General features: G+C 39.9%; 1 protein-coding gene and 1 long non-coding RNA gene across 13 annotated transcripts in view; both read right to left on the minus strand.

Annotated features, from left to right (window-relative positions):
• Positions 1 to 24,625, minus strand: part of LOC131227791 (probable magnesium transporter NIPA3) — a 60,853-nt gene that overhangs the window by 30,636 nt on the left and 5,592 nt on the right. For 8 of the 12 annotated variants that reach the window (XR_009162496.1, XR_009162500.1, XR_009162501.1 and 5 more), the window contains exons 3-6: positions 15,701 to 15,791; positions 15,420 to 15,580; positions 15,192 to 15,319; positions 14,914 to 15,051 (exon numbers count right to left, since the gene is read on the minus strand). Coding sequence is in view for 5 of the 12 variants with exons in the window: in XM_058223618.1 (XP_058079601.1) it covers positions 14,914 to 15,051; positions 15,192 to 15,319; positions 15,420 to 15,580; positions 15,701 to 15,791 (518 nt within the window). In the remaining 7 variants the exon portion in view is untranslated. Of the gene's footprint in view, positions 1 to 14,813; positions 15,052 to 15,191; positions 15,320 to 15,419; positions 15,581 to 15,700; positions 15,792 to 24,625 lie in introns of all 12 variants that reach the window. The other 4 variants (XR_009162495.1, XR_009162498.1, XR_009162497.1 and 1 more) reach the window with 1 other exon arrangement.
• On the minus strand, positions 5,407 to 6,219 carry LOC131227792 (uncharacterized). The gene is made up of 2 exons (XR_009162502.1): positions 5,888 to 6,219; positions 5,407 to 5,606 (listed from the first exon to the last, which is right to left on the minus strand). It is a non-coding gene; the product is annotated as an uncharacterized LOC131227792 (long non-coding RNA).

Consider the following 24,625-nt stretch of genomic DNA (forward strand, 5'->3'; position numbering starts at 1 on the left):
ATCCACATCGTCCATACATTTTGCCAAATAATTTTAGGGCATGAGCCCAAAAATGAGGCAGATCCAAAGCTCAGGTGGACTGCATCATAAGAAACAACAATAATTAAGCGTCCGCCATTAAAAATTTATTGGGGGCTACAAAAGTTTTAAATCAAGCTGACATGTGTGTTTTCCCTTCATCCACATCAATGTGACCCAATTAACAGGTTAGATGAAAAGTAAACATTACAGTAGACCCTAAGAAATTTTTAATGGTGAGCATTCTATAACCACTGTTTCCTATGGTGTGGTCCACCTGAGATTTGGATCGTACTAATTTTTTGGTTCATGACCTAAGATGATGTGGCAAAATGGATGGACGGCATGGATAAAATATATACATCATGGTGGGGCCATGCAACACGTGTACAAAAGCCTACCATGCACATTTCTTTGAAAGCGGATTACGCTGTGTACCTCAATGACATACCTATATTAACGTCAGTAAGTCCTGTGGGTCTGATCATGACGTATGTATTATATCTAAACCGTCCATTCATTTGACGAGCTCGTCTTAAGGCTTGACACTAAAAATAATATAGATCTAATTATCAAGTGGACCACACTACAAAAAGCAGTGGGGGATTGAACGTCTACCATTAAAACCCATTTTGGGATCACAGAAGTTTTGGATCAATATGAAATTTGTTTTCCCTCTTCGTTCAGGTCTTTTTGACCTTATGAACAGATTGGATGGAAAATAAACATTATGGTGGCTCTACGAATTGTTTAATGGTGAAAATCATTGTCTCCGCTGCTATTTTTTGTGGTCCAGAAGATCTTTGGATATGATTCATTTTTTGGGTAATGCTCTAAAATGATGGACGATGTAGATATAACAAATACATCACTATGGAGCCCACGTAACTTTGATCTCCTTTGAACCGTTCGTACAACTCAGAGCTCGAGGAGTGTCAGTGCTCATTTTAGCATGACACGTACCTACAGTAGCTATATAGATATAGCTGGTGTGTGGTACACCAGTCAATCGGCATCCGACTTCAAACGAAAAAGATGGGAAAGAGAGGGCTTCCGATTTCAGACGAAAAAGACGGCAGAGAGAGGGAAACCGAAAATCTAAAGAGGGAAAGAAAAGAGAGAGAGAGAAAGAGAGAGAGAGAGAGAGAGAGAGAGAGAGAGAGAGCGAGAGAAGAAGAAGAAGGAAGAGGAGGCCCGCAGCCGCAGCACGGCGAGAAGAAGAAGAAGAGGAAGGAGGAGGAGAAAAGAAATTTTAAAAAAAAAAGGTATGCTTTTTTTTTTCCCCACTTTTTTTCTTTTTTTTCTTATTTTTTTTGGCCCGTAACAGCCGTTACGGTCACAAAATCGGGGGAGTGCCCGTTTCGACCCCGTATCGCGTAACGGACCCCACCGTTACCGTTACATATCGGCCGTTACGGCCGATACGTAACCGATATGGGACACCTTGGCTGCGGCACTAAGATAGGGCTGTTCGAAAACCCTATTTCGATAGTTTTAAGTTTTAAAAAATTAAAATATGAGTCTCCCACCATCTACTCAAAGGGAAAAAGTCTCAGCCATTCATTTCAAGGCCCATGTTTTAATGGTTTAGATTGTAAAAATGTTTAAATGAGTACATATTTATAACCTACAAAGTGCCACGTGTGTGAAGGATGGTTTGGATGGATCTACATGCTGCCACATGTGAAAAATATGGGCCGCCACCATTTTAAAACAATTTGTTAACTCACATAATAAAATATAGCTTTTATTTTAAAGAAAAGTACCATAGTCCTAAGGCGTACGCGACGTATGCTACACGCTACCTTACGCTACAGCCCTTGTAGCATACACTACAATGGAAATACGCTATTTCCATACGCTACGTAGCGTTTTTGGTACGCTACGCTATGCTACAGCGCTATTCACAACACTGGTGCTGATACTTAAGTGCTTTAAGCAGGACCTGCGCATTGTAGACCCGACGTATGCCTAGTAATGTCTACTTTACGGCATGGGTGAGCAAACACATGCTTAAAGTGTTGAGTTGGACTCCGCTCCAAGACCAATTTACTTATTGGTGCTTGATTCGATCTAATCAGTGCATTGTGCGAGTAGGCCGATCTCGTAAGTAAGCCTTGTGCCCTCAGCTACCCACCTTTGTGTATAGGAGGAACCAATTGAGGGTCACTACTTTAGCATACAGTAGGAAGGCCATGATTGATTTAGTTGAAGATATACTGCTAGGAAAGTAGCTTGGTCGATTCCGAATTGTGTAGTTGCGTGAGAAAGACCCCTAAGCAACGACACCAGGTTCCTAAGACCATGATTACACAGTTTGAGACTTACTGTCGTAGCATTATTGAGTTTTTGAAAAGATGACTTGCAAATTGTATATATGTACAAAAAAAAATATATTGTTTTAAAATTGTATATATGTAAATAATTAATTAATTTTCAAACTTTTGATAACATTTACAAAGGTTTTGTGATTTGAACTCGATAAGAAAATAAGTATGTATGCTAGCAAACCAATCCTAGATTGGGGATTGACTATAGCCAACGTGCTCATGTGGGTTTAGGGTAGGCCTTAGAGAGCCTAGGAGGTTGTGCGCTAGTAAAGTGGTCGCTTAGCGTACAGACACCTATGTATAGGTCTACTAATCCCCTGGCTGGTCCCACGTCCTAGATTCTTGCTCTATGTATATGATGTCGATCACTATTGATGGAGTGGACAAGGCTAGTTGTGTTCCCTACTATGGGGTTGAGTGGGAGATGTTGGAAATTGAGGAGAAAGGGATAGTGCGGCCAACCCTTATTGAGGCCCACCACTTGGCACGGCCCCACATGTGGAGCCTATATAACCCTCCCATCTCTCATATAGATCTCTCTCTCTCTCTCTCTCTCTCTCTCTCTCTCTCTCTCTCTCTCTCTCTCTCTCTCTCTCTCTCTCTCTACCTCCACCCATTTTAGAAAAGCCACGACACCTATTTTTACGAAAATCCGTGCCTTGTTTTTGGGAAAAGTTGCGCCTTGTTTCATGGAAAAACCGTGCATGTCCTGTTTTAGGAAAAGTTGCGCCATCCTATTTTGGGAATAGTCGTGCCTACCCTATTTTGGGAAAAGTCGTGCCATCCTGATTTGGGAAAAGTCGCGCCATCTTGTTTTGGGAAAAGCCACACCAACCTTGTTTCGCAATCATATTGATGTCTGGGGTGAGGGAACAGGGGGATGAGGTAAGATATGTATGTTATGTGGGGCTCGTCCGCTCGCAAGTTGAAAAGGACCATGTCATCGGCATACCACTTCTGTCGTTGGATCGAGGATGTGAATTGGTTTGTCTTCCTGCATGTGGTTGATTTGAGTAGGCCACATGGTATCATGTTTTGGCTCCCCGAATCAATCGCATAATCATATCACTCGGTCCATATTAATAATAAAATAATAATACATACCATGTTGTCCGCTTGCACGGCCATTAAAAGGGATGTTCCATAGTTTGTTACATGGCAACAGTTAGATGGGAGAGGGGTAGTACTTCTAAATAGAGATCCATACGCTAAACGGATTGAGAAATCACCATGTGAAGAAAATTGCCAAACAAGTTGATCCAGTTATTGGTGTAATGGTAAAGGGACCTTTAAAATTTTTGAGGTGATATTTGGGAGCCAAAATTGATAGATAAGCTAAGTACATAACAAGTAAAGACTCATATACAAGTAATTGATGATGATTTTATTTAAGTTTTTTTAGCATTATTGGCTTCCAATTTTCAGTATGCATTGCGCTTCCATGCTCATTAAGCATTTTCACTTTACTTTCCTTCTAAATTCTAATTAATTAAGACTAGAAGGCTGTTGAGCATGTGTTGTTTTTCTAGTTAATTAAGACTAGGAGGCTGTGGGATATGATCCAAAGCCCCCTTTAATCAGTTTGAAGGTTTTGACACTAGTTAATGCTAGTAGGTTGTTTGTACATACAAACAGCTAATAATATATGGCATATTCATATATCTTATGGCCTTTTGGAACTATATAGATCTTAATCTAGTCAATTACTTCATAGTAATCTATTATTGTTCTAGATCTTTCTCTTGTTTCAATGTTGGTATCAGAATAAGTTCCTAGCCTTGGCTATTTGTTCTTTTCTTATTTTCCCCAAATATTCCCACGTCCATAATTTCCCAAATAGTCCGATCCTAGAACCCACACAATTCCCAATAAAATCCCTAAAACTATCTGTAAACACCCCACTTGACCAACTGTTAGATCGGATGAAGAAGGTCAACTTCCTCAACCCTACTTCAAAAAGAATTATAACCATTAGATTAGACCAGACTAACCCTTTTTCCAATTTGAGCCAAAAGCCCCTATTTTTATTTTTCTTTTTCTTTTTCTTTTCCTTTTGCTACCTTTGTCATTTTAACTTTTGTCCCATTCGACTTTTTGACTTTTACTCCATTTACTTCTTGAGTTTTGCTCTATTTTACTTTGACTTGCTGCCATGTTTTCCCCATATGCCCTAAGTCACCTTTTGTCTTGTTGCCATGGTCATCCTTTAGTCTTGTGTCATGTCTCATTTTTGTCTTTTTATGCCATGAGTCCGCTTTTATCTTTTTATTTTATGTTTCCGCTTTTGTTTTTGTGTCATTTCTCCTCTTTGTTTTTTTATGCCATGTCTCCTTTTTGTCTTTTTGTGCCATGTGTTCCCCTTTTCTTGCTTACACAAAAGCAACTACCGAGGTACTTCCCGCTTTTTTTCCACATCTTTTTAAGAAATGACATGTCTCTCCCAATATTCCTTAACCCTCAAAAGTCTTCAAAATCATTTAAAAAAAAAAAAAAAAAAAAAACCTCAAAGCCCTATGAAAAGATGCCATTCAACACCATGTATCCAAAAACAAATGAGGTTGCGACATGTGTCTTTTGCCCGCCAAGCCATCTCAAGTTAAAAAACAGGCATCCCTTCTTTCTACTTCATTGCACAAGGCTTCTCTCTCTCTCTCTCTCTCTCTCTCTCTCTCTCGCGCGCGCGCGTACCCCCTCATAGAGAGAACCCTAGAAAACTCATCCTCTTAGAGGTTTGCCTTATAAAGGAGAAGAAGAGAAACAATGATAAACTAAAAATAGAGAGAGGATGTAGGGAGGATGAAATGTAGCAATGAAAAACTCCATCTTGAAGTAATTTGTATTACCTATAGAGGGCCTTGGTTCTAGAGATAAGGAAGGAAGAACCCTCAAATCCTCCTACAAGTAATAGTTTGGGAGCCACATCTCAAGACCCAAGAGGTCTGGGCAAGGTATCCCATATCGGTATAGGTTGGCGTTAATTTCCCTCCAATACCGATATGGATACGGGGGCGTAACGGCGATACGGGGGCATAACGGGCCGTAACGGTGCAAAAAAAAATTTTTGCCAAAAAAATATTTAAAAATATGGATTAAATCCGGAATATTCTAAGCATTCCAAATATGCATTCATTTATAAATTGGAACATGTTTATGGTGGTGTAACGGTCCACTCTTTGGTGAGAAGTTGTATCGGACTGTCTGATGAATTTATGAACTAGATAACCTGAATTTGACTACAAAATTCATATATTTAATTTTCTAACTATCTACTATCAATGATAGATATATTAGAATGAATGTAATATGAAAATATCTTACATGTGTAGGTGTTTGCAATTATTTTTGAGGAATTTCTGAAACATACCTCTGGCTGTGACTGTGATTCCTGTCCGTGACCTGTCATTCTACTATGATTAACACATCATATTCTACCATTAAAAAAGCAAAACATTCAATAAAAAATGATTTTTCGAATTTAAAAAAAAAAAACAAAAAAAGAGCCGAAAATAGTGTGTAAATAGAAAAAATTTATAAAAAACAACAATCTATAAAATGCACATTAACATGTTCTACTATGATTAACACATCATATTCTACCATTAAAACAGCAAAACATTTAATAAAATTTGATTTTTCGAATTTTTAAAAAAGAGCCGAAAATAGTGCGCAAATAGAAAAAATTATAAAAAAATATAAAATGACATCAACAATCTGTAAAATGCACATTAACGTGTTCTACTATGATTAACACATCATATTCTATCATTAAAACAGCAAAACATTCTATAAAAATTGATTTTTCGAATTTAAAAAAAACAAGGGCCGAAAATAGTGCGTAAATAGAAAAAAATTATAAAAAAATATAAAATGACATCAACAATCTGTATGCACATTAACATGTTCTACTATGATTAACACATTTTATTCTACCGTTAAAACAACAAAACATTCAATAAAAATTGATTTTTCGAATTTAAAAAAAAAAATATACCCAAAAATAGTGCGTAAATAAAAAAAATTATAAAAAAAATATAAAATGACATCAACAATCTGTAAAATTGACATTAATATCTTCTATTATGATTTACACATCATATTCTACCATTAAAACAGTAAAACATTCAATAAAAAGTATAAATACCTATTTTTGAGGAATTTCTGGAAAATAGCCCACGGAGCTTCAAATCAAGAAAATCCTTAATATAAGTTGCTTTTATCTAAAATATCAAGGTAAGATTGGTCGAAAATAGCAATAGAATGATTTAGGAAGGGTTTAGAAGAAAGAAGTTTCAAAAAAAGTGAAAAACGGACCTTACAAACCCAAAAAAAAAAAGTGACCGTTTTCTGACTGTTACGCCTTGACCGCTACTGGGCAGTAACGGCCGTTACGGCTACAAAATCGGTGGGGTGCCCGTTACGACCCCGTATCGCGTAACGGACACCAATATGCCCGTATTGTAACCGATACAGGACACCCTGGGTTTGGGCGCACACCTTTGCCAATTACCTGTAATGGTTGAGGAGCCACGTCTCAAGATCCAAGAAGTCTAGGCGCACATTGTAACTAATTACACTAAGAAGATTGAAGGAGTCTTTAAATCCTTAACGCATTTTCTTGCTTAATGTGTCATTGTTCCTCTTCTTTTCTTAAAGTAATTTGTATTATCTATAAAGGGCCTTGGTTCTAAAGATAAGGAAGAACCCTCAAATCCTCCTACAAGTAATAGTTTGGGAGCCGCATCTCGAGACCCAAGAGGTCTGGGCACACACCTTTGCCAATTACATGTAATGGTTTAGGAGCCACTTCTCAAGATCCAAGAAGTCTAGGCGCACATTGTAACTAATTACACTAAGAAGATTAAAGGAGTCTTAAATCCTTAACACATTTTCTTGCTTAGTGTGTCATTGTTCCTCTTCTTTTCCTTCACAACGAAAGCCTCTAAGATGATAGATTTCCTTAGGCTTGCTTTAGAGGTAAAGAAGTGTGAAGGGGAAAAGAGAGGGACAGAAGGGGTGTATAGAATGCGTGAGAATCCAAAGGCGCTTTGTAATGAGATAGAGAGCCTTATTTATAGATAGAAGGGGTGGTTCTTTGGTAAAAATGACTTAAGGAGCAAAAGACACGTGGCTCAAAATCATTTGCTTTTGAATGCATGGTACCACTTGGCATACTCTCATAAGGTCTTAGGGTTGGTTTCTTTGGTAATGTTGATAACTTTTTAAGGTGAAGGTATATTAGGTTATGCATGTCATTTTCCCAAAAAATATGAAAATAGATGAGGAAATACCTAAATAGTTTCCTTGGGCAAGCAATAAAAGGAGACTCATGGTACAAAAAGAAAAAAGGAAACATGGCACAAAAAGACCAAAAAAACCAATACCGTGCCTGATGCAGACATCAGTGGTGCACCCTTTAAAGTGTACCAGAGGAGGAGGCGTTGCCGACAGAGTATCGGAGCGGAGGAGTTGATATGGAAGGATGTCGGGTCCATCAGACCCATTTTCTGACGCACTACGAGTGCAAGAGCGGCATAACCGCGCCCTGACTGCAGGCCCATGGGGCGGATTTCACACCCTGTTGTGCGGGTGTTTTAGTTTTAGGCATCTTTTTGTTCTTTTCCTTGTTTTTAGTAGCTTTAGTGCACTTTTTATTTTTTCCTATGGCTTATATATACACTGTGAGAAACCCTAATTTATTAGTGAATGAATAAGAATTCGTATGCTTTCTTCCTCTTTTACCAAAGATATTAGGATTTCAAGATTGGCCCTTGAGTGTTGAGGATTCCACCCCGGTTTCAAATTTTCCTTCTTTCTAGATCTTTGAGGTGCAGAAAAAAGGTAAGAATCAGCTGTCTTCTTGTCTTTGATGCCCTATAATTCATACTCTCTTTAATCTCGAACCCATCTCATCTTCATTTCTTTTACTCCATCCTGGATATACCCTTAGGTTTGAACGGAAAAGAAGGATGGCTAGTCAGGAGAATCGGATCCAAACTTGACTGTGAAGTGGTTTATGCTAGATCTGGAATATCCTCATATCCCTAGGTCCTCTCTTTTTTACTATTTATGTGATTCCATCTCTGTATTGAGATTTGCTTAATCCCCTTGATTGAAAACAACTGGTTGATTAATTTTATTATTTGAATCTCTTCAATCTAATTATACATGCATCTAGGGTTAGGCCATCACATGTCCCTACATCAGTGCCCTTAATTTGTACCTACCCAATTTAGACTTACCTTCCGCCAGAGCCTTAACCTAAAATAGTCCATAGAGTTCCAACAACATTTACCAAAACCTGCCTTTACCTGCAGCTCAGACCCAAAAATTGCAACACAATTTGTCACTCTTACAGCCCATACCCAATCCCCTGTTAGCCCCTGCAACCAGCACATCACAGCCCATAATCGAAGCCAAATTCCACTCCAGATTCTGTCGTAGAAAAAACATAACTTGCCCAATATCAACCACCCAATTCCAGCCTTAAACTAACCTATTCTTTGTTGATGAGATGTCTTCGAGAGGTGGTAAGGTTAGTCCTTCCTAGAGTCTTGTGATTATTACGGTAAGCCTTACCAATCTTCCAAATCCCATCCAAGTTAGGCTAACTACAACCACCCTACCAATGCTTATTATGCCAGATCATAATACCCTCTTCTTGCTACAAGAGTCCATTATCTAGAAATGACACCTCGTGGTAAGAAACCAGGGTGGGTGCCAGCTAACAATCACAGAGTGAAGTATTTGGAACAAGAGCAGTAGTACATGGAAGAAGTGAATCAATGGAAATAGATTGTCATAAGAAGACCTTGGATACAACATCGAAAAGCCATCCATGATGAGAAGAATACCTATAAATGTCAAATCCATGAAGGATGGAAGAAGGATCATATTGAATCCACTGTGTGAGATTTGGTTGCCCTTCAATTCATTAGAAGAGGAAGGGAAACTATTGACATAGTGACAAAGGGACACCAAAATAATTGAAGCCTATAATGTCAATTTTGGAGTCACCATCTTGTTTGTCATTCAAACATTAAAGAGAGCACTTCAATCAATTTTTGGAAAATTGGCTCCAACTAGGTCTTTTGACCGAAATCCCGAGTAAAGAATATGGTTAAGGAGCTAGAAGGGGTTAAGCACCCAACTCCACCCGTAATATCTACAATCTCTACTCAAGGTGAATGAGATTCCAAAGATGGGAATTTCATCAAATGGTTGGTTGGATCCCAAAGTAAATAAATAAATAAAAAGGAAAAGAAAAGATTGAAGGATAGGAGAAAGAAGTGGGAAGCAGAGAGTGGGGTATGCGGCGAATGCTCTTCAAGTCATCTTTCTACGTTGGACTTCATTGCTTGTTCTTGGCATGAATTGAGGTTGAACTCAGCTCAGACTCCTTGGTGTTGTGTGCTTGTCTTGTGAAGGATGCTCTTGCCATATGTAGCCTTTAAAGAGAAATGAGGGAGGAAGAACAAGTGAATTCCTCTATCCCTCAAAAGTTGTTGGAGCCTGGACTCACCACTTCGAAGAGTAGAGTTGGAGCAAGGGGTCTCTATTTATAGAGGAGATGGGTGGTAAAGTCAAAATTTGGTAGAACGAAATGGGTGATTTAAGGGGTAGTGAATTGTGGGATGGATGACAAGTAGCACACTGTGGGCCATTGATTGGGTGGTTGGAGGATAATTAAAGAAAATTGAGGGGTAATTGGGCTTAGAGGAGTTTCTAGGAGATATCAAGAGGCTATTGGGATTGAGTGGCTACGATTGAAACACTTGGAAGCATCTCATGGCTTGGGGAGGGATAGTTATGGGTTTCACTAAGTAACTTGGGGGGTAGTATTGTAAAAAGATGGTAGCTTAGGAGCAAACTAAGGCTTTTTAGGGTATTTGGTAAAAATTGGGCCAAAGGGTTGAAGGAAGTTGGATTTTGGGTTTTAGAATTCCATACAACGACATGGATGTCATTTTCAAAATTATTTTTGCATAGTTCAGTACGTGCACCTCTTGGTTTTTTATCAGATTTGTGCCCACCTGCCTGGGCACCGGAATTAGGTGATCCATAACTTGTGGAAAAGGGGATTTGATGGAGGACACATGATTTAATGCTAGCATGCAATGTAGAGAAAAAGAGTCCATAAAGAAATTCAATTAACAAAATATGCTAACCCACCAAGTAATTAAGAGTAAACAAAAAGAAATAAAATCTAATTTAACTTAAATCACATGCTCGCATGCTAAAAAACCACATAAATCAATTAAAATTAGGCCCGATGGAGGATAGAATTTCCAATTTAGCATAGGCACGTTCCACACTCAAGGAACAGATTTATAGGTTTTATGATTAGGGTTAGGAATGCGAAAATCTGAAATTCGGGAAATTAGGATTTATGGGAATTGCGGATTTTGGAGTTAGGATTTTTAGAAATTGAGAAAAATAGGAAATTGGGTATCTAGGGTTTAGGGTAGGGCTATGGATGGGGAATCAAGGGGTTTTGATGGGAGAAGCAAGGGGAAATCAATGGATTGAGCAGTTGTCCATACGGTCAACCTAGGGGCTTGCACGTGTGAGTCATTGGCTAGGGTTTTTGGGTCCTCAATGGTTAATTTCGGTTGGGGCTAAAGTTGGATAATTAAAAGTTGAAGAAAAAGATGATTTGGATGGTCTTGAATAGGAAGGGAAGAAGAGAGATTAAGTTTTTGGAAATATACATCTTTTGGATAAAAAGGAAGAGAGAAGGAAGATGATAGATGGAAGCCTCGCACCTCCGCTGAATAGGGAATGGAATCACACCACACCCAAGCTCCAAATGACATGGAGTATTCTTCAAATCACATGAAGAAAAGAAAACACAGGTTTTTTTTTTCAAAATAATGGCATTAGGGCTTCACACACCCATCTTTTTCTTTTAGTCTCAAAAAAGACCTTTTACAGAAAGACGCTCTCATATAAGATTCTCAACATAAAGACGCTTAATAAATTAAAAGTTGTTCCTAACTCCCTAATCTCAACACAAATATAAGGTATACCAAAAATAACAAAGCATGTAAGCAATCTAAATAACTAAACCATTTCGTGGGCCATGGGAGTCCACGATCATGATGTCTGATGATGATCCAACTGTCCGGTCATCATGTCCACCCAATCCAACGGTCTGATGTGTCCATCAAGCTCCTATATGCAACCCACATACATCTTCCAAGTGTGGGGTCTTCAAAGATGCACGAACATGCACATGGAGTCTTCAACGTGGCTAGGAATATGAATTGGGCCAAGTGGGCCCCATGTAATAGTCGTCTAGCCATGGAGAGACTGGCTCAACCCTCCTCTGGTTTGGTGCTCGGATGTCCTTGTCAGGATTCGATGGTCTAATTAATGGTTTTAGTTTGGAGGGAAAAAATCCTAGGGTTAAGAAGATATGGGGTCTGCAAGTTAGGTCAATTTTCCAATTTGTAACATTCAATCAATCATGTGCATTCTCCAATATTTTGATCATACTTCGCACCCATAGATCAGATTAAGCTGAAAGTAGACTCATTGGGAAGGAAATTTGATGGCTTACACGATGGACCTATAGATCATAGAGTTTGGACATCATGAACCATAAACTGGCCTTGGATGCGGAAAAGGTTCCCTACATCCCAGGCCACATTTTTTTGTGGTCGAGCATCTAGGACTTTCCCTTGAAAAAAACAAAGGCAGGGGGCCCAACCTTGGGTTAGGCTAGTCCCAATGTTTGAAATAGCAATAGCGTGTTGCGTAACGTTCAACCCTCTATAGCGTGTAGCGTAAGTAGCATACATGTCACGTGAGCTACACGATACTTCTATTTTTTAATTAATGTGTGTGTGTGTTGTGTGTGTGCGCGCCTAAAAGATGATTTGTTTTTTCAAGTATAAGCATGTTCAAACAAGTTATTAATTATCATTTATCAAAAGTCAATCCACATATATAAATCAAATCAAATCATTATCACATCAACAAGTTTTTAAGCAAACCACTTTAATTAATAATGTTTAATTGAAACCACAAGTCACAAGTATAAAAAGAAATTAAAATTCCAAAGGTTAAGAGTATCAAGTAAAAAATACAAAATACAATTATCTTTTATTTATTTTTATTTTAAAAAAATAAAAACATAATGTTCGCTACATATGCTATGCGTACACTACATACGCTACGAACCACGTAGCTTACGCTACATGGGATTTACGCAATTTGCTAATGCTACGAAGCGTCGTAGGCCCATAGCGTGGCACTATTCAAAACACTAGCTGGTCCTACACCAACTCGGGTTCACTTTTTTATTATGGGATTTGGGTGAAGTTTTTGGGTTGCAGGTGAGCTCGAGCATTGTTTGAGCCCGCTATGGATGGGTTAATTAGCCTAAACACTTTGTTAAGTGCAGTGTCTACAGAAACCAATGTAAGAGCCTATAATCAATCACATGGTGGAGAAGAAAGATGAAGAAAATAAATGCTTTGAGAAAGGATTGTGCAAAGACTTGACTCTAACAAACCCATAATATCCTTTTCCTACAAAACCCTTTAAAAAAAAAAAAAAAAAAAAATGTATCATGCACAAGAGGAGCACCCAAAGACAATATACACTCACCCAATAACATCCCATAAAAAATCCTTTTTTTTTTTTTTTTTGAAATTGTGTTTCTTGGGAGTTTTTTAACATCTCCACTTGAGTTTTTTTGCATAAACAAGAATTTGATGGAGAAAAGGTGATTAGAGAGCAGCTTCGGGCCAAAAGAATAAAATTGAGAAAAGTTCGTTTAAATTTGTTTTTCAAAAATTAAAAAAAAAAAAAGCAAGAAAAGTGGAAATCCATATAAATTCATAAGTCTCATGCATGGAAATCCATATAAATTCATGAGTCTCATGCATTGACATGGATTTCAAGCAAGAAATTTCAATTTTAAAGACAGAAATGGAAGGACTTGGGAAAAACCTGAAATTCTTCTGTTTTCACCTATAAAATCATCATGTGTGGAAAAAATAAATGTTAATGGATGCAGATCAATGTATAGATTAGATTGGCCATAATCTTTCATTTACTAGAAAATTCATTTTTTTTAATTAATTAAAAATTACATTTAAAAATGTTTTTTATAGAGATATTGGGCGTTGATTTCGAGCCGCCTCGTAACTAGATGTGGATCTAAGACCAATGTATTCTTTTTCTTTTTAGTTTTTTTACTGTATTGTTTGGGTTTTATAGCTTGCATTGTATGACATTTGAAAGATATAACTCATTTTGGATATAGTCACATCATTTTATGGCCAACACAGCACATAGTTTTGTTCCCTAAACAATTGAAAACTATTAAGCATAGTTCTTTTTTTGTTTTTTTGTTTTTTTGTTTTTGTAATGTTTTAGGTGCGTAATCATGTATCTTTCCCTGATGAATTCCACCATTTTCTTATATTTCCCCAACATTTTCCTCTGTTTGTGACACATTACCTGATAAATGACATATTTACTAAGGTTTCACACAATATTTATGTACCCAAAGGGTTTGCTGCACAGTGCAATATTAATACTTTAAACATTGGCATTGACAAATGAATCACATGAAGTAATGGTAATTGAATCTACTAAGTAGCTCATAGCTTATTTTGGAATTCTTAGCCTTAGATGATCTATGGAAATGAGAGAATCTGAGCTTCTTTGTTTATGCCAAGAAGGGTTGCAATACAAATTTCACATCCTTCAATTGCCACTGACATCAGAAAATTTGAAGATCTAAATGAGAGGTCACATGACCTTAAGAGTTTTCCTAAAATGCAGACAGCAAAATCATGAAAAGGGATGATGCACCATCTGCAGCCAAGGAGGTTAACATAATGAACTTTTCTAAATTCCTAAGGACAAATGAAAATGGCAAGAACAACGGCAAGGAGAAGACAAAATCCATGAAAGAATGCAAATAGAGAGCAGATGCCTCCAGATGGTGAAAGGCACCTTAGAGAAATTCATTGAAAGGGGGTTGTTGCCATTGTCAAAACCAAAATATGCTGACCAAGTGAGTAATTTTCACATTTAGAGTTAATATGAAGTGTGTCTACAAAGAAATATTTCATTGCAAGGCTAGATGAAACGTGTCAGTCTCTAAACTAAATAAAATTGAAACTCTAGAACATTCAATCATAGTTCACCAACCCAGCAAGTTGACCTGCAACTTGAGCAAGTCAACTCAGCCTCATCAGCAATTAGATGAGTGGGCCGAGATGCATCCAGACAGCATCTAACCCGAGTCTGACTCACCTGGCTTGGGGTAAGGAGGAAGACAAGGAGGAGGAGCAAGGAGGAAGGAGGAGGAAGAACAATGAAGGATGAGGAAAAGAAAGAGAAGTAGAAGGAGAAGGAGAGGAAGAGGAGGAGGAGAAAAGGATATGAGATAGGAGAAGAAAAATATGTATATTGTTATAAAAAAAGACAATTAAAAATCTGATCGACCTGATCTGGTGACATTCCAAGTCCGAGTCCGAGTCCGGGTTATTGAACTATGCATTGAATGATAATTCCTCGTAAGGGGAAGCAACAATCCTTCACTAACCTTGTTGAGATAATTCATTTGGATGATGATACATGTAAGAACCACCAGCATAAAGAACCATGTCTCAGGATAGATTAACTGATTCTTTCCCTCAAAAGTCAGTTTAAGGGAAGTTCCTAGAGCCTTAACACTCATTACCTGCACGGAAGTGAAAGATTTTAAGTAGAAAGCGCAGACTCAGGTTAAATGAGAGATTCAGTTCTCACGTTCACCCTATTTTAAGACGAAACTTATCAGAAACTCTTAAAAATAAAAATAAAAAAGAAAAGGAAATTTACCGAGAGGGAGCCCATCAAAGAACAAATGCCCGTGAAAACCAACACATTTGTATGACCATAATGTGGTGCAAAATGGATGATCAGAACAAAAACCAACACAATGACTGATGCCACATAAACCAAAAAGGCTGAAATACAATGAAGGGAATCAATCATTGTTCTTCAGAAATAACCAATGAAGGAACCAAAAGAACTTTAAAAAGTGGCAATATGAATAAATCTGCCAACCTGGTTGTGTTGCCATGCTCCATACTTCATGAACAGAAGTAATCGACCTCTCCTGTGGTGCATGGACGACAATTATAACAGAACCAGTAATGCACATCACACAACCCAAAATCCCTAGATCATGCAACCTCTCATTCAAAATAAAGTGAGCCAACACAGCGCTACTCCATGTCGTATTCATCCGGGCCATCACAAGTAATCCCAACGAGGTGGAGTTAGGACCTTAAAGAGAAAAATACACAAAACCAAAAAAGAATGCCAAAAATACAAAAGGAGTTTACCTGACAATAATACTCAATGCACCGAGAGGGGAGACAAGAACTGCCGGGGCGAATGCATATGCCACAAAATTAGCAACCTCTCCCACTATCACTATAGGTCACAATACAAGAAGGAAAAGAAGATGCTCGACCAATCAGCATAATCAAACAAGCCATGCGATTAGCAAAAGGTATTATAAAATCACCAGATTAAACTACCATTTCATACAAGTAACATGTTGTACAGGTGGAGCCCATCTCGTTTGGATCATAAGTTGTTTTGCTTAAGCTACTTATGCCTAAATAGCTTTTCTTGGTTTCTACTTATCTAACAAATAAGTATGTTTGGTAAACAACATACTTATAGTCAAAAAGTAGATAAGTTTATTTGGTTTCCAACATCACATAAGTAATTTTTAAATCCCTTCTATTAATCTTTCTCCTCTTCCAATATTTTTTAAATATCTTTCAATTTTTACTTATTCATACCTTTAATATCCATCATCCATCATGTGGGGCCAACCTCTAAAGTGGACTGTTCATTATGTTGGGCCCTCCTTGGCCCTATCTTCAATGTGAACTGTCCATTGTGTGGGGCTTACCTTCAAAATGGACCATCCACCTTGTAAGGCTCACCTTCGATGTGGGCTACCCATCATACAAGGCCACCTTGGATGTGGGTTGTCTATCATGTCGAACATTGGATGTGGATCGTCCATCATGTGGGGCCGACCGTCATCTGGGGCCCAACTTTGAAGTGGGCCTCCATCATGAGGGGCCCACCTTGGATGTAGGCCATTCATCATCAAGGGCCGACTTTTGATGTGGACCATCCATTACGTGGGGCCCACCTTGATGTGGGACATCTATCACATGGGGCCCACTATCAACGTTAATTGTCCATCATGTGGGGCCCACAATCAATGGCCACCACCCATCATGTGGAGCCCACCTTTGATGAGGACCGTCTATTGTGTGGGCCCCACCTTCGAAGAGAGTCGTCCATCATACTGGGCCCACCTTGATGTGGACCATCCATCACAAGGGGCCCACCTTGATGTGGGACCCACCATCAATGTTCAGTGTCCATCATGTGGGGCCCAGCTTCAATGGCCACCACCCATCATGTGGAGCCCACCTTTAATGTGGACCGTCTATTGTGTGGGCCCCACCTTTGAAGTGGGTCATCCATCATACTAGACCCACCTTGGATGTGGGCCATTCATCATTAAGAGTTGACCTTTGATGTGGACAGTCCATTACATGGGGCCCACCTTGATGTGGGTCATCTATCATGTGGGCCCACTTTCAATGTCCATTGCCCATCATGTGGAGCCCAGCTTTTATGTGGACCGTCCATTGTGGGCCCCACCTTTGAAGTGGGTCATCCATCATACAAGGTCCACTTTGGATGTGGACCATTCATCATTTGGGACCGACCCTTGATGTGGACCATCCAATATGTGGGCCCACCTTGATGTGGGTCATCCATCATGCGGGACCCACCTTTGATGTGGAATGTCCATTGTGTGAGCCATTCATCATGCAAAGCCACCTTTGATATGGGCCATCCATTTCAAGTGGAGAGATGAGAAATAGAAAGATGAGAGAGAGAGAGAGAGAGTAAAAATAAGGTCAAAAACCAAGAATTTCTAATTATGGCTATAAGTTTAAACTAATAAGACAGTTATGAAGGTGGTTACCAAAATAAATTTTTAGCTTATTTGCTACCATAAGCAAATAAATAAATACTAATGGTTATGGGGATGTATCCAAACACGCTGTGATCCAGATCATTCATCTGCGAGCCCCATGTAACGCCCTGAAAATCGGGGGTCGAGCATAGACTCACTCCCAAGTTCCAACGCATCACTTATGCAACATAGATAATGATATCTACATGTTGTCCGTATTAGTACCTTAAACATGAATGGGATTATACCAAAATAGCATATCATACTCCAGAGGCAATTAAAGTACGCTAACGGAAGACTGTGATATGTATATAAACTGTACAAAAATAATAGTAAGCCCTCAGAGTATGACTATCACTAGGTTAAGAGAAAGTGTGAGGGAAGTTAGGGTTTTGCTACAGAGATCGTTCCCTGCCGCTCTAAGTATCGAAACACCGCTACTGTGTCACTACACCGGCGATTCTAGTTCCGTTCTTAGGTAAGAAATCCTAACCCTAATCTGTTTTAGGTTTCCAAACGGTGTATGAGATGAAATAGCTAACCTATTTCATGCTATAGGTGGCCGTAGTGCCGTAGACAAAGGCTTGGCATACAAACTGAGTTCGATACTTGTTTACCGGCGTAAGGTGCGGACTATAAACGTTTAGGTTATGGTTTTCAAGGCTTTCAATGTCAGCAATGATTTATGACTGACTTGATTGCTATCACATGTGCTTACATACGATGTCTTCCGTATATTACATATACATATAAACTATGTTGATCGTTAATGCATTCTATGTGTTTGTTGAAATGTTTGAATGAATATGGAATTATGATTTGTGCTTGTTATGATTGATGTTTGAGAATACATGATGGTTGTACGTGTGGCAACTCCCTTGTGAAAGGATTTGCTATAATATGTGTTTTAACAAATTTTATTACACGTATGTAATATGTGAAGTCTAAGTGTTTGATAAAATGCCTGAATGAGAAAATGCTTGGTGTAATGTATTTAATGAGGGTGTTGAGATAGGATTTTCAATCCCCTCATACGTAGTTACAGTTTCCTGTGTGAAGCCTATCTTACTACTATATGATTATAGATGAAATGCTTATGTGTGATAACATGCACATGTTGTGGTTGTTTAAATGCTTAAGTAAAATTTATATTTACATTGGTTGTCACATGCTGATGTTGATTATCGCATGCTAATACCATTGTTGGAGTGTGTTTGGGGCTACGATGCAGTCCAGGCGATTGGTAATGTTTTCCGAGTTAGTGGTCAAGCTAGTTTCGCCACACCAGACACGTTCGAGGAATCCGAGTCGTACGCTGCTAGTCGACAGTGGTTAGGCCACGCAGAGTGCTTACGCGCTCTATGTCGATCGGCTCAACGTATGTTCGTACCAGTCGAGCTTATCAAGTAACCCGATTAGCCAATGTATGTTCACTATGTATAAACGCTACTGCTTGAATCTAAGGTACCAAACTCACCAGTGGAAAGCCCGTTTAACTTTGGTACCTCAATCCGCCAAGACTCATGAGCCGAGCATGGTGGTATGGGACACCGTAGTTGCGCTGTCGACCTACGCTAGGGCAACAAGCCTCCCCGTAATGTCCAGTGAACAACCTAAGCTCGTGAGCCGAATATGGTGGTATGGGACACTGTATTCGAGCTGTCGACCTACGACTAGGTGACGAGTCATTCGTAGTGACCTCGAGTATACTCTGAGACTGCGTTGAGGCGACGAGCCTTCCCATAGCAATTAGAGTATAAACTAGGCCTACATTGAGGTGACGAGCCCTTTGTAGCGACCTAGAACCGCAACATCGTATGAGACTAGCTAGAGCTGACGACCCTAGAATGGATCATCGTTTGGAAAATGATATAAGGGAGGTACCTTAGCTTCCCAATCCTGCTATATGAAAAGGTCTAACAAAAACTCGGTAATCACGCTCATGCATCGCATTGCACGGTGCTTTGGCGAGGAAGTGCACAAAGGAAGGGGTGCATGCCGCGATCGTAAGATGTTGTCGCAAGAGGGAGTGCAGGCGAGGGCATGCATCATTATTACATATCATGTTTGCATTAACCAGAGTACTTAGGGATGCTTGATTGTATTGCTTTATCATTACTGCTTGATTGAATTGATAACATGTTAGCCTTTGCCTTATAGCTCCACTGAGTTGATCACTCACTCCCACGTTCTGGGACGGTGTTGTACACACCAACCAGACTCTGTCTTAGCTGCAGGTGATGGCGATGCTTATGAGGCAGAGCCGAATTATTACGATGACGAGGAGTTCTCCTATATGCAACTCTCTGACGGGTCTATGTAAACCTGGAGTTGCGCTGGCGGGGCTACAGGGTTTTGGATAGAGAATATTACACTTTCTCATTTTGTACATTTTGGAACTAAACTTGTAATTGTATTTCCAACACATGTCAGTGCACTCGTGACCCTGATCGAGTACCGGTGACCGTTGAACTGAAACTGATCCGCCACGGTCGATCTGTAAATCTGATCAGACCGAAAACTTAACTCGACCTAGATCCAACGTCAGGAAGCTTAAGTCCGACCGCATGCAGAAAAGGGGCCACCAGAAGTGCTCCGTTGGACTGAAACAGACGCCCTTTGGATATAACCTAAGTATACCTTGGCCCTGGGGCCATTTCCATCAGTCCTGAGCCTATATAAAGGCTTAAAACCCCCTCTCTCTCACTCCATACGAATTTCCTAACCTAAGTGAGAGAAGAGAAAAGAAAGAGAAGGAAAGAGAGAGAAAGTGTGAGGGAAGTTAGGCTTTTGCTATAGAGATCATTCCCTGCCGCTCTAAGTATCGAAACACCGTTACCATGTCTCTATACTGGCGATTCTAATTCCGTTCTTAGGTAAGAAATCCTAACCCTAATTTGTTTTAGGTTTCCAAATGGTGTATAAGATGAAATAGCTAACCTATTTCATACTATAGGTGGCCGTAGTGCCGTAAACAAACGCTTAGCATACAAACTGAGTTCGATACTTGTTTACCGGCATAAGGTGCGGACTATAAACGTTTAGGTTATGGTTTTCAAGGCTTTCAATGTCAGCAATGATTTATGACTGACTTGATTGCTATCACATGTGCTTAGATACGATGTCTTCCGTATATTATATATACATATAAACTATGTTGATCATTAATGCATTCTATGTGTTTGTTGAAATGTTTGAATGAATATGGAATTATGATTTGTGCTTCTATGATTGATGTTTGAGTATACATGATGGTTGCACATGTGGCAACTCTCTTGTGAAAGGATTTGCTATAATATGTGTTTTAACAAATTTTATTACATGCATGTAATATGTGTAGTTTTAAGTGTTTGATAAAATGCCTGAATGAGAAAATGCTTGGTGTAATGTATTTAATGAGGGTGTTGAGATAGGATTTTCAATCCCTTTATACATAGTTACAGTTTCCTATGTGAAGCCTATCTTACTACTATATGATTATAGATGAAATGCTTATGTGTGATAACATGCGCATGATGTGGTTGTTTAAATGCTTAAGTAAGATTTATATTTACATTGGTTGTCACATGCTGACGTTGATTATCACATGCGAATACCATTGTTGGAGTGTGTTTGGGGCTACGATGTAGTCCAGGCGATCGGTAATGTTTTCCGAGTTAGTGGCCGAGCTAGTTTCGCCACACCAGACACGTTCGAGGAATCCGAGTCGTATGCTGCTAGTCAATAGTGGTTAGGCCATGCAGAGTGCTTACGTGCTCCATGTCGATCGGCTCGACGTATGTTCGTACCAGTCGAGATTGTCAAGTAACCCGATTGGCCGATGTATGTTCATCATGTATACACGCTACTGCTTGAATCTAAGGTACCAAACTCACCAATGGAAAGCCCGTTTAACTTTGGTACCTCGATCTACCAAGACTCATGAGCCGGGCATAGTGGTATGGGACACCGTGGTCGTGCTGTCAGCCTACGCTGGGGCGACGAGCCTCCCCGTAGTGTCCAGTGAGCAACCTAAGCTCGTAAGCCGAATACGGTGGTATGGGACACTGTATTCGAGCTGTCGGCCTACGACTAGGTGACGAGCCATTCGTAGTGACCTCGAGCATACTCTGAGACTGCGCTGAGGCGACGAGCCTTCCCGTAGCAATTAGAGTATAAACTAGGCCTACATTGAGGTGACGAGCCCTTTGTAGCGATGTAGAACCGCAACATCGTATGAGACTAGCTAGGACTGACGACCCTAGAATAGATCATCATTTGGAAAATGATATAAGGGAGGTACCTTAGCTTCCCAATCCTGTTGTATGAAAAGGTTTAATAAGAACTCGGTAATCACGCTCATGCATCGCATTGCACGGTGCTTTGGCGAGGAAGTGCACAGAGGAAGGGGTGCATGCCACGATCGTAAGATGTTGTCGCAAGAGGGAGTGTAGGCGAGGACATGCATCATTATTACATATCATGTTTGCATTAACCAGAGTACTTAGGGATGCTTGATTGTATTGCTTTATCATTACTGCTTGATTGAATTGATAACATGTTAACCTTTGCCTTATAGCTCCACTGAGTTGATCACTCACTCCCACGTTCTGGGACGGTGTTGTACACACCAACCAGACTCTGTCTTAGCTGCAGGTGATGGCGATGCTTATGAGGTAGAGCCGGATTATTACGATGACGAGGAGGAGTTCTCCTATATGCAACTCTCTGGCGGGTCTATGTAGACCTGGAGTTGCGCTAGTGGGGCTACAGGGTTTTGGATAGAGAACATTACACTTTCTCATTTTGTACATTTTGGAACTAAACTTGTAATTGTTTAACCTAGTGATAGTCATACTCTGAGGGCTTACTATTATTTTTGTACAGTTTATATACATATCACAGTCTTCCGCTAGTGTACTTTAATTGCCTCTGGAGTATGATATATTGTTTTGGTATAATCTCATTCATGTTTAAGGCACTAATACGGACAACATGTAGTCATCATTATCTATGTTGCATAAGTGATGCGTTTCTGGGTACTATTAGGACTTGATTTCCGAGGTAGTTGTCAAGTCCAACAATGCGGTCATAACCGTATAGTTTTGGGGTAATCGAACTTTCGATGTGCGGTAGAGGTCCGATACGGAGTTTCAATGTGCTCCCGAGAGCAACTGGGTTTTGAGTTGGATCCTAAGTTTTAAGGTAATGTAGCGTTCACGGTTCTACTTGTTTTGGGTCTTACGGATCGTATTTAAAGTGATTAGTGCTAATTCCACAGGTAATCTCGTTTAGCACTTAGTTAATTCCCGCCTAATTTCTAAAGGATTTGGTCCTTAGTGATCTCTGCCTGAGGTGGTACTCGGGTCTTTGTACGGATTTTTCCGAGACGTTACACTCCATGTATATGGTATGTTTGCTATGTTTTCTTTAACCATCAATTTGCAGGCTAATTATCAAGAGGATTGTGTGATGAGGGCCACCAGATAAATAATCTGGATCATTAAAAAAAAGGGCGCACAAGCATACAATGCAGGCCTAAATTAGACATCCTGATAATTGGGGAGCCCCAGCACCGAAAATCTCCTTGATTAAGTAATATAAAACAATCATGCAAAAAGAAAAAAGAGCAGATCAACTATTGTCTACTGGCCAGCTAACAACTGAGTCAATGTACAATTAGCTGAGTCAATGTACAAACACAACTCATACAGCCCTTCAATTCACTAAAATTGGCATAACCAGCCAAGTGATGAATTATATCCACACAGTATATAATTCACCACAACAACCCATCTTCTATTGGGTCGAACAAGAGAAATGAAATCCAGTTTTCAGAAAGCTGGTGAAGTTCAAGCATCACAATAGAGAAGCTGAAATGAAAGCAATGAAGCATTAGCTGAAACAAAGAAATTCAGATGAATATCAATCCATACATCAATTCATAAACTGAAATGAAAAACCCCACCATAACCTCTGCATTGCATAATATAAAAATATGTATGATATGTAGTTGTACATAACAACCGTGTAGGTTTAGATATTAGAGTAGAAAATAAAGAAAATTGAGAGAGAGAGAGAGAGAGAGAGAGAGAGAGAGAGTTCACTTTAAGGGGAACCAGCTCCTTAGAAACTGAGTTTTTTGGTCATTGCCACCCTCAAAAGAGTTTACATTCAACCTTAAAAAGACTAGTGCCACTTCTCTCTAATAGATAGATCCCTAACTAATACAAAAATTCCAATCTTCCAATTAACAATGACAAATCAAAATAGAAATTCTAGTTTAAAAGACCTCAAAATTTGGGACAACAACTTAAGAATACTACTACCCCAAGCAACACCATGCTCACCAACTATGGGACAAGATCACGCATGCTACCCATGTAGCCGTATCATCTCCTCCTCAATTGTAAAATACTTTTCCACGAGGGTTGAGGTCAAAAAATTGTTCTGGTTGCTGGCTCCATCCTGAATGGTATCAGTTGGATCACAAATGTTTAACTCTCCTTCAAATCTAATGCAGGGGCATTTTCACACCGGGCTCGAGTGGGGTGGCCTATGGGATGCAGGGGCACACTCGGGGTGGGTGGCCCACAGAACCCATGGATTTGAGGCCCGTGTGAGGCGGGTGGCTCGTGTGAGGCGGAACCCATGGATTTGAGGCCTGCGTGAGGCGGGTGGCTCGTGTGAGGCAGAACCCATGGATTTGGGGCCCACGAAGGGGCGGAACCCATGGATTTGGGGCTCACGAGGGGGGTTTGGCTGAGGACATCACCCATGGATTTAGGGCCTGGGCAATGAGATAAAGGGATTAATTCGCCATGCTCTATCAGTTCAAGTTTTTAGACCAAGTGGTTAATTGTCCCGCATCAAATTGGTATCAGAGCGGGAGGTCTCATGTTCGAGACTCCTCGTCGAGGGTGATTGATGCAGGGGCATTTTCACACCAAGCTCGAGTGGGGTGGCCAGTGGGATGCAGGGGCACACTCGAGGTGGGTGGCTCCCAGAACCCATGGATTTGGGGGTCGTGTGAGGTGGGTGGCCCATGTGAGGCGGAACCCATGGATTTGGAGCCCATGATGGGGCGGAACCCATGGATTTGGAGCTCACGGAGAAGGTTCGGCCGAGGACCTCGCCTATCGATTTGGGGCCTGGGCTACAAGATAAAGGGATTAATTCACCATACTCTATCAGTCCAAGCTTTTAGAGCAAATTACAGATGGTTAGACTTCGCAAATGTGACCTAGAGAAAATCTCCCATAACTACTATATC

This window comes from Magnolia sinica, chromosome 15, assembly GCF_029962835.1.
Source record: "Magnolia sinica isolate HGM2019 chromosome 15, MsV1, whole genome shotgun sequence".
NCBI lineage: Eukaryota > Viridiplantae > Streptophyta > Magnoliopsida > Magnoliales > Magnoliaceae > Magnolia > Magnolia sinica.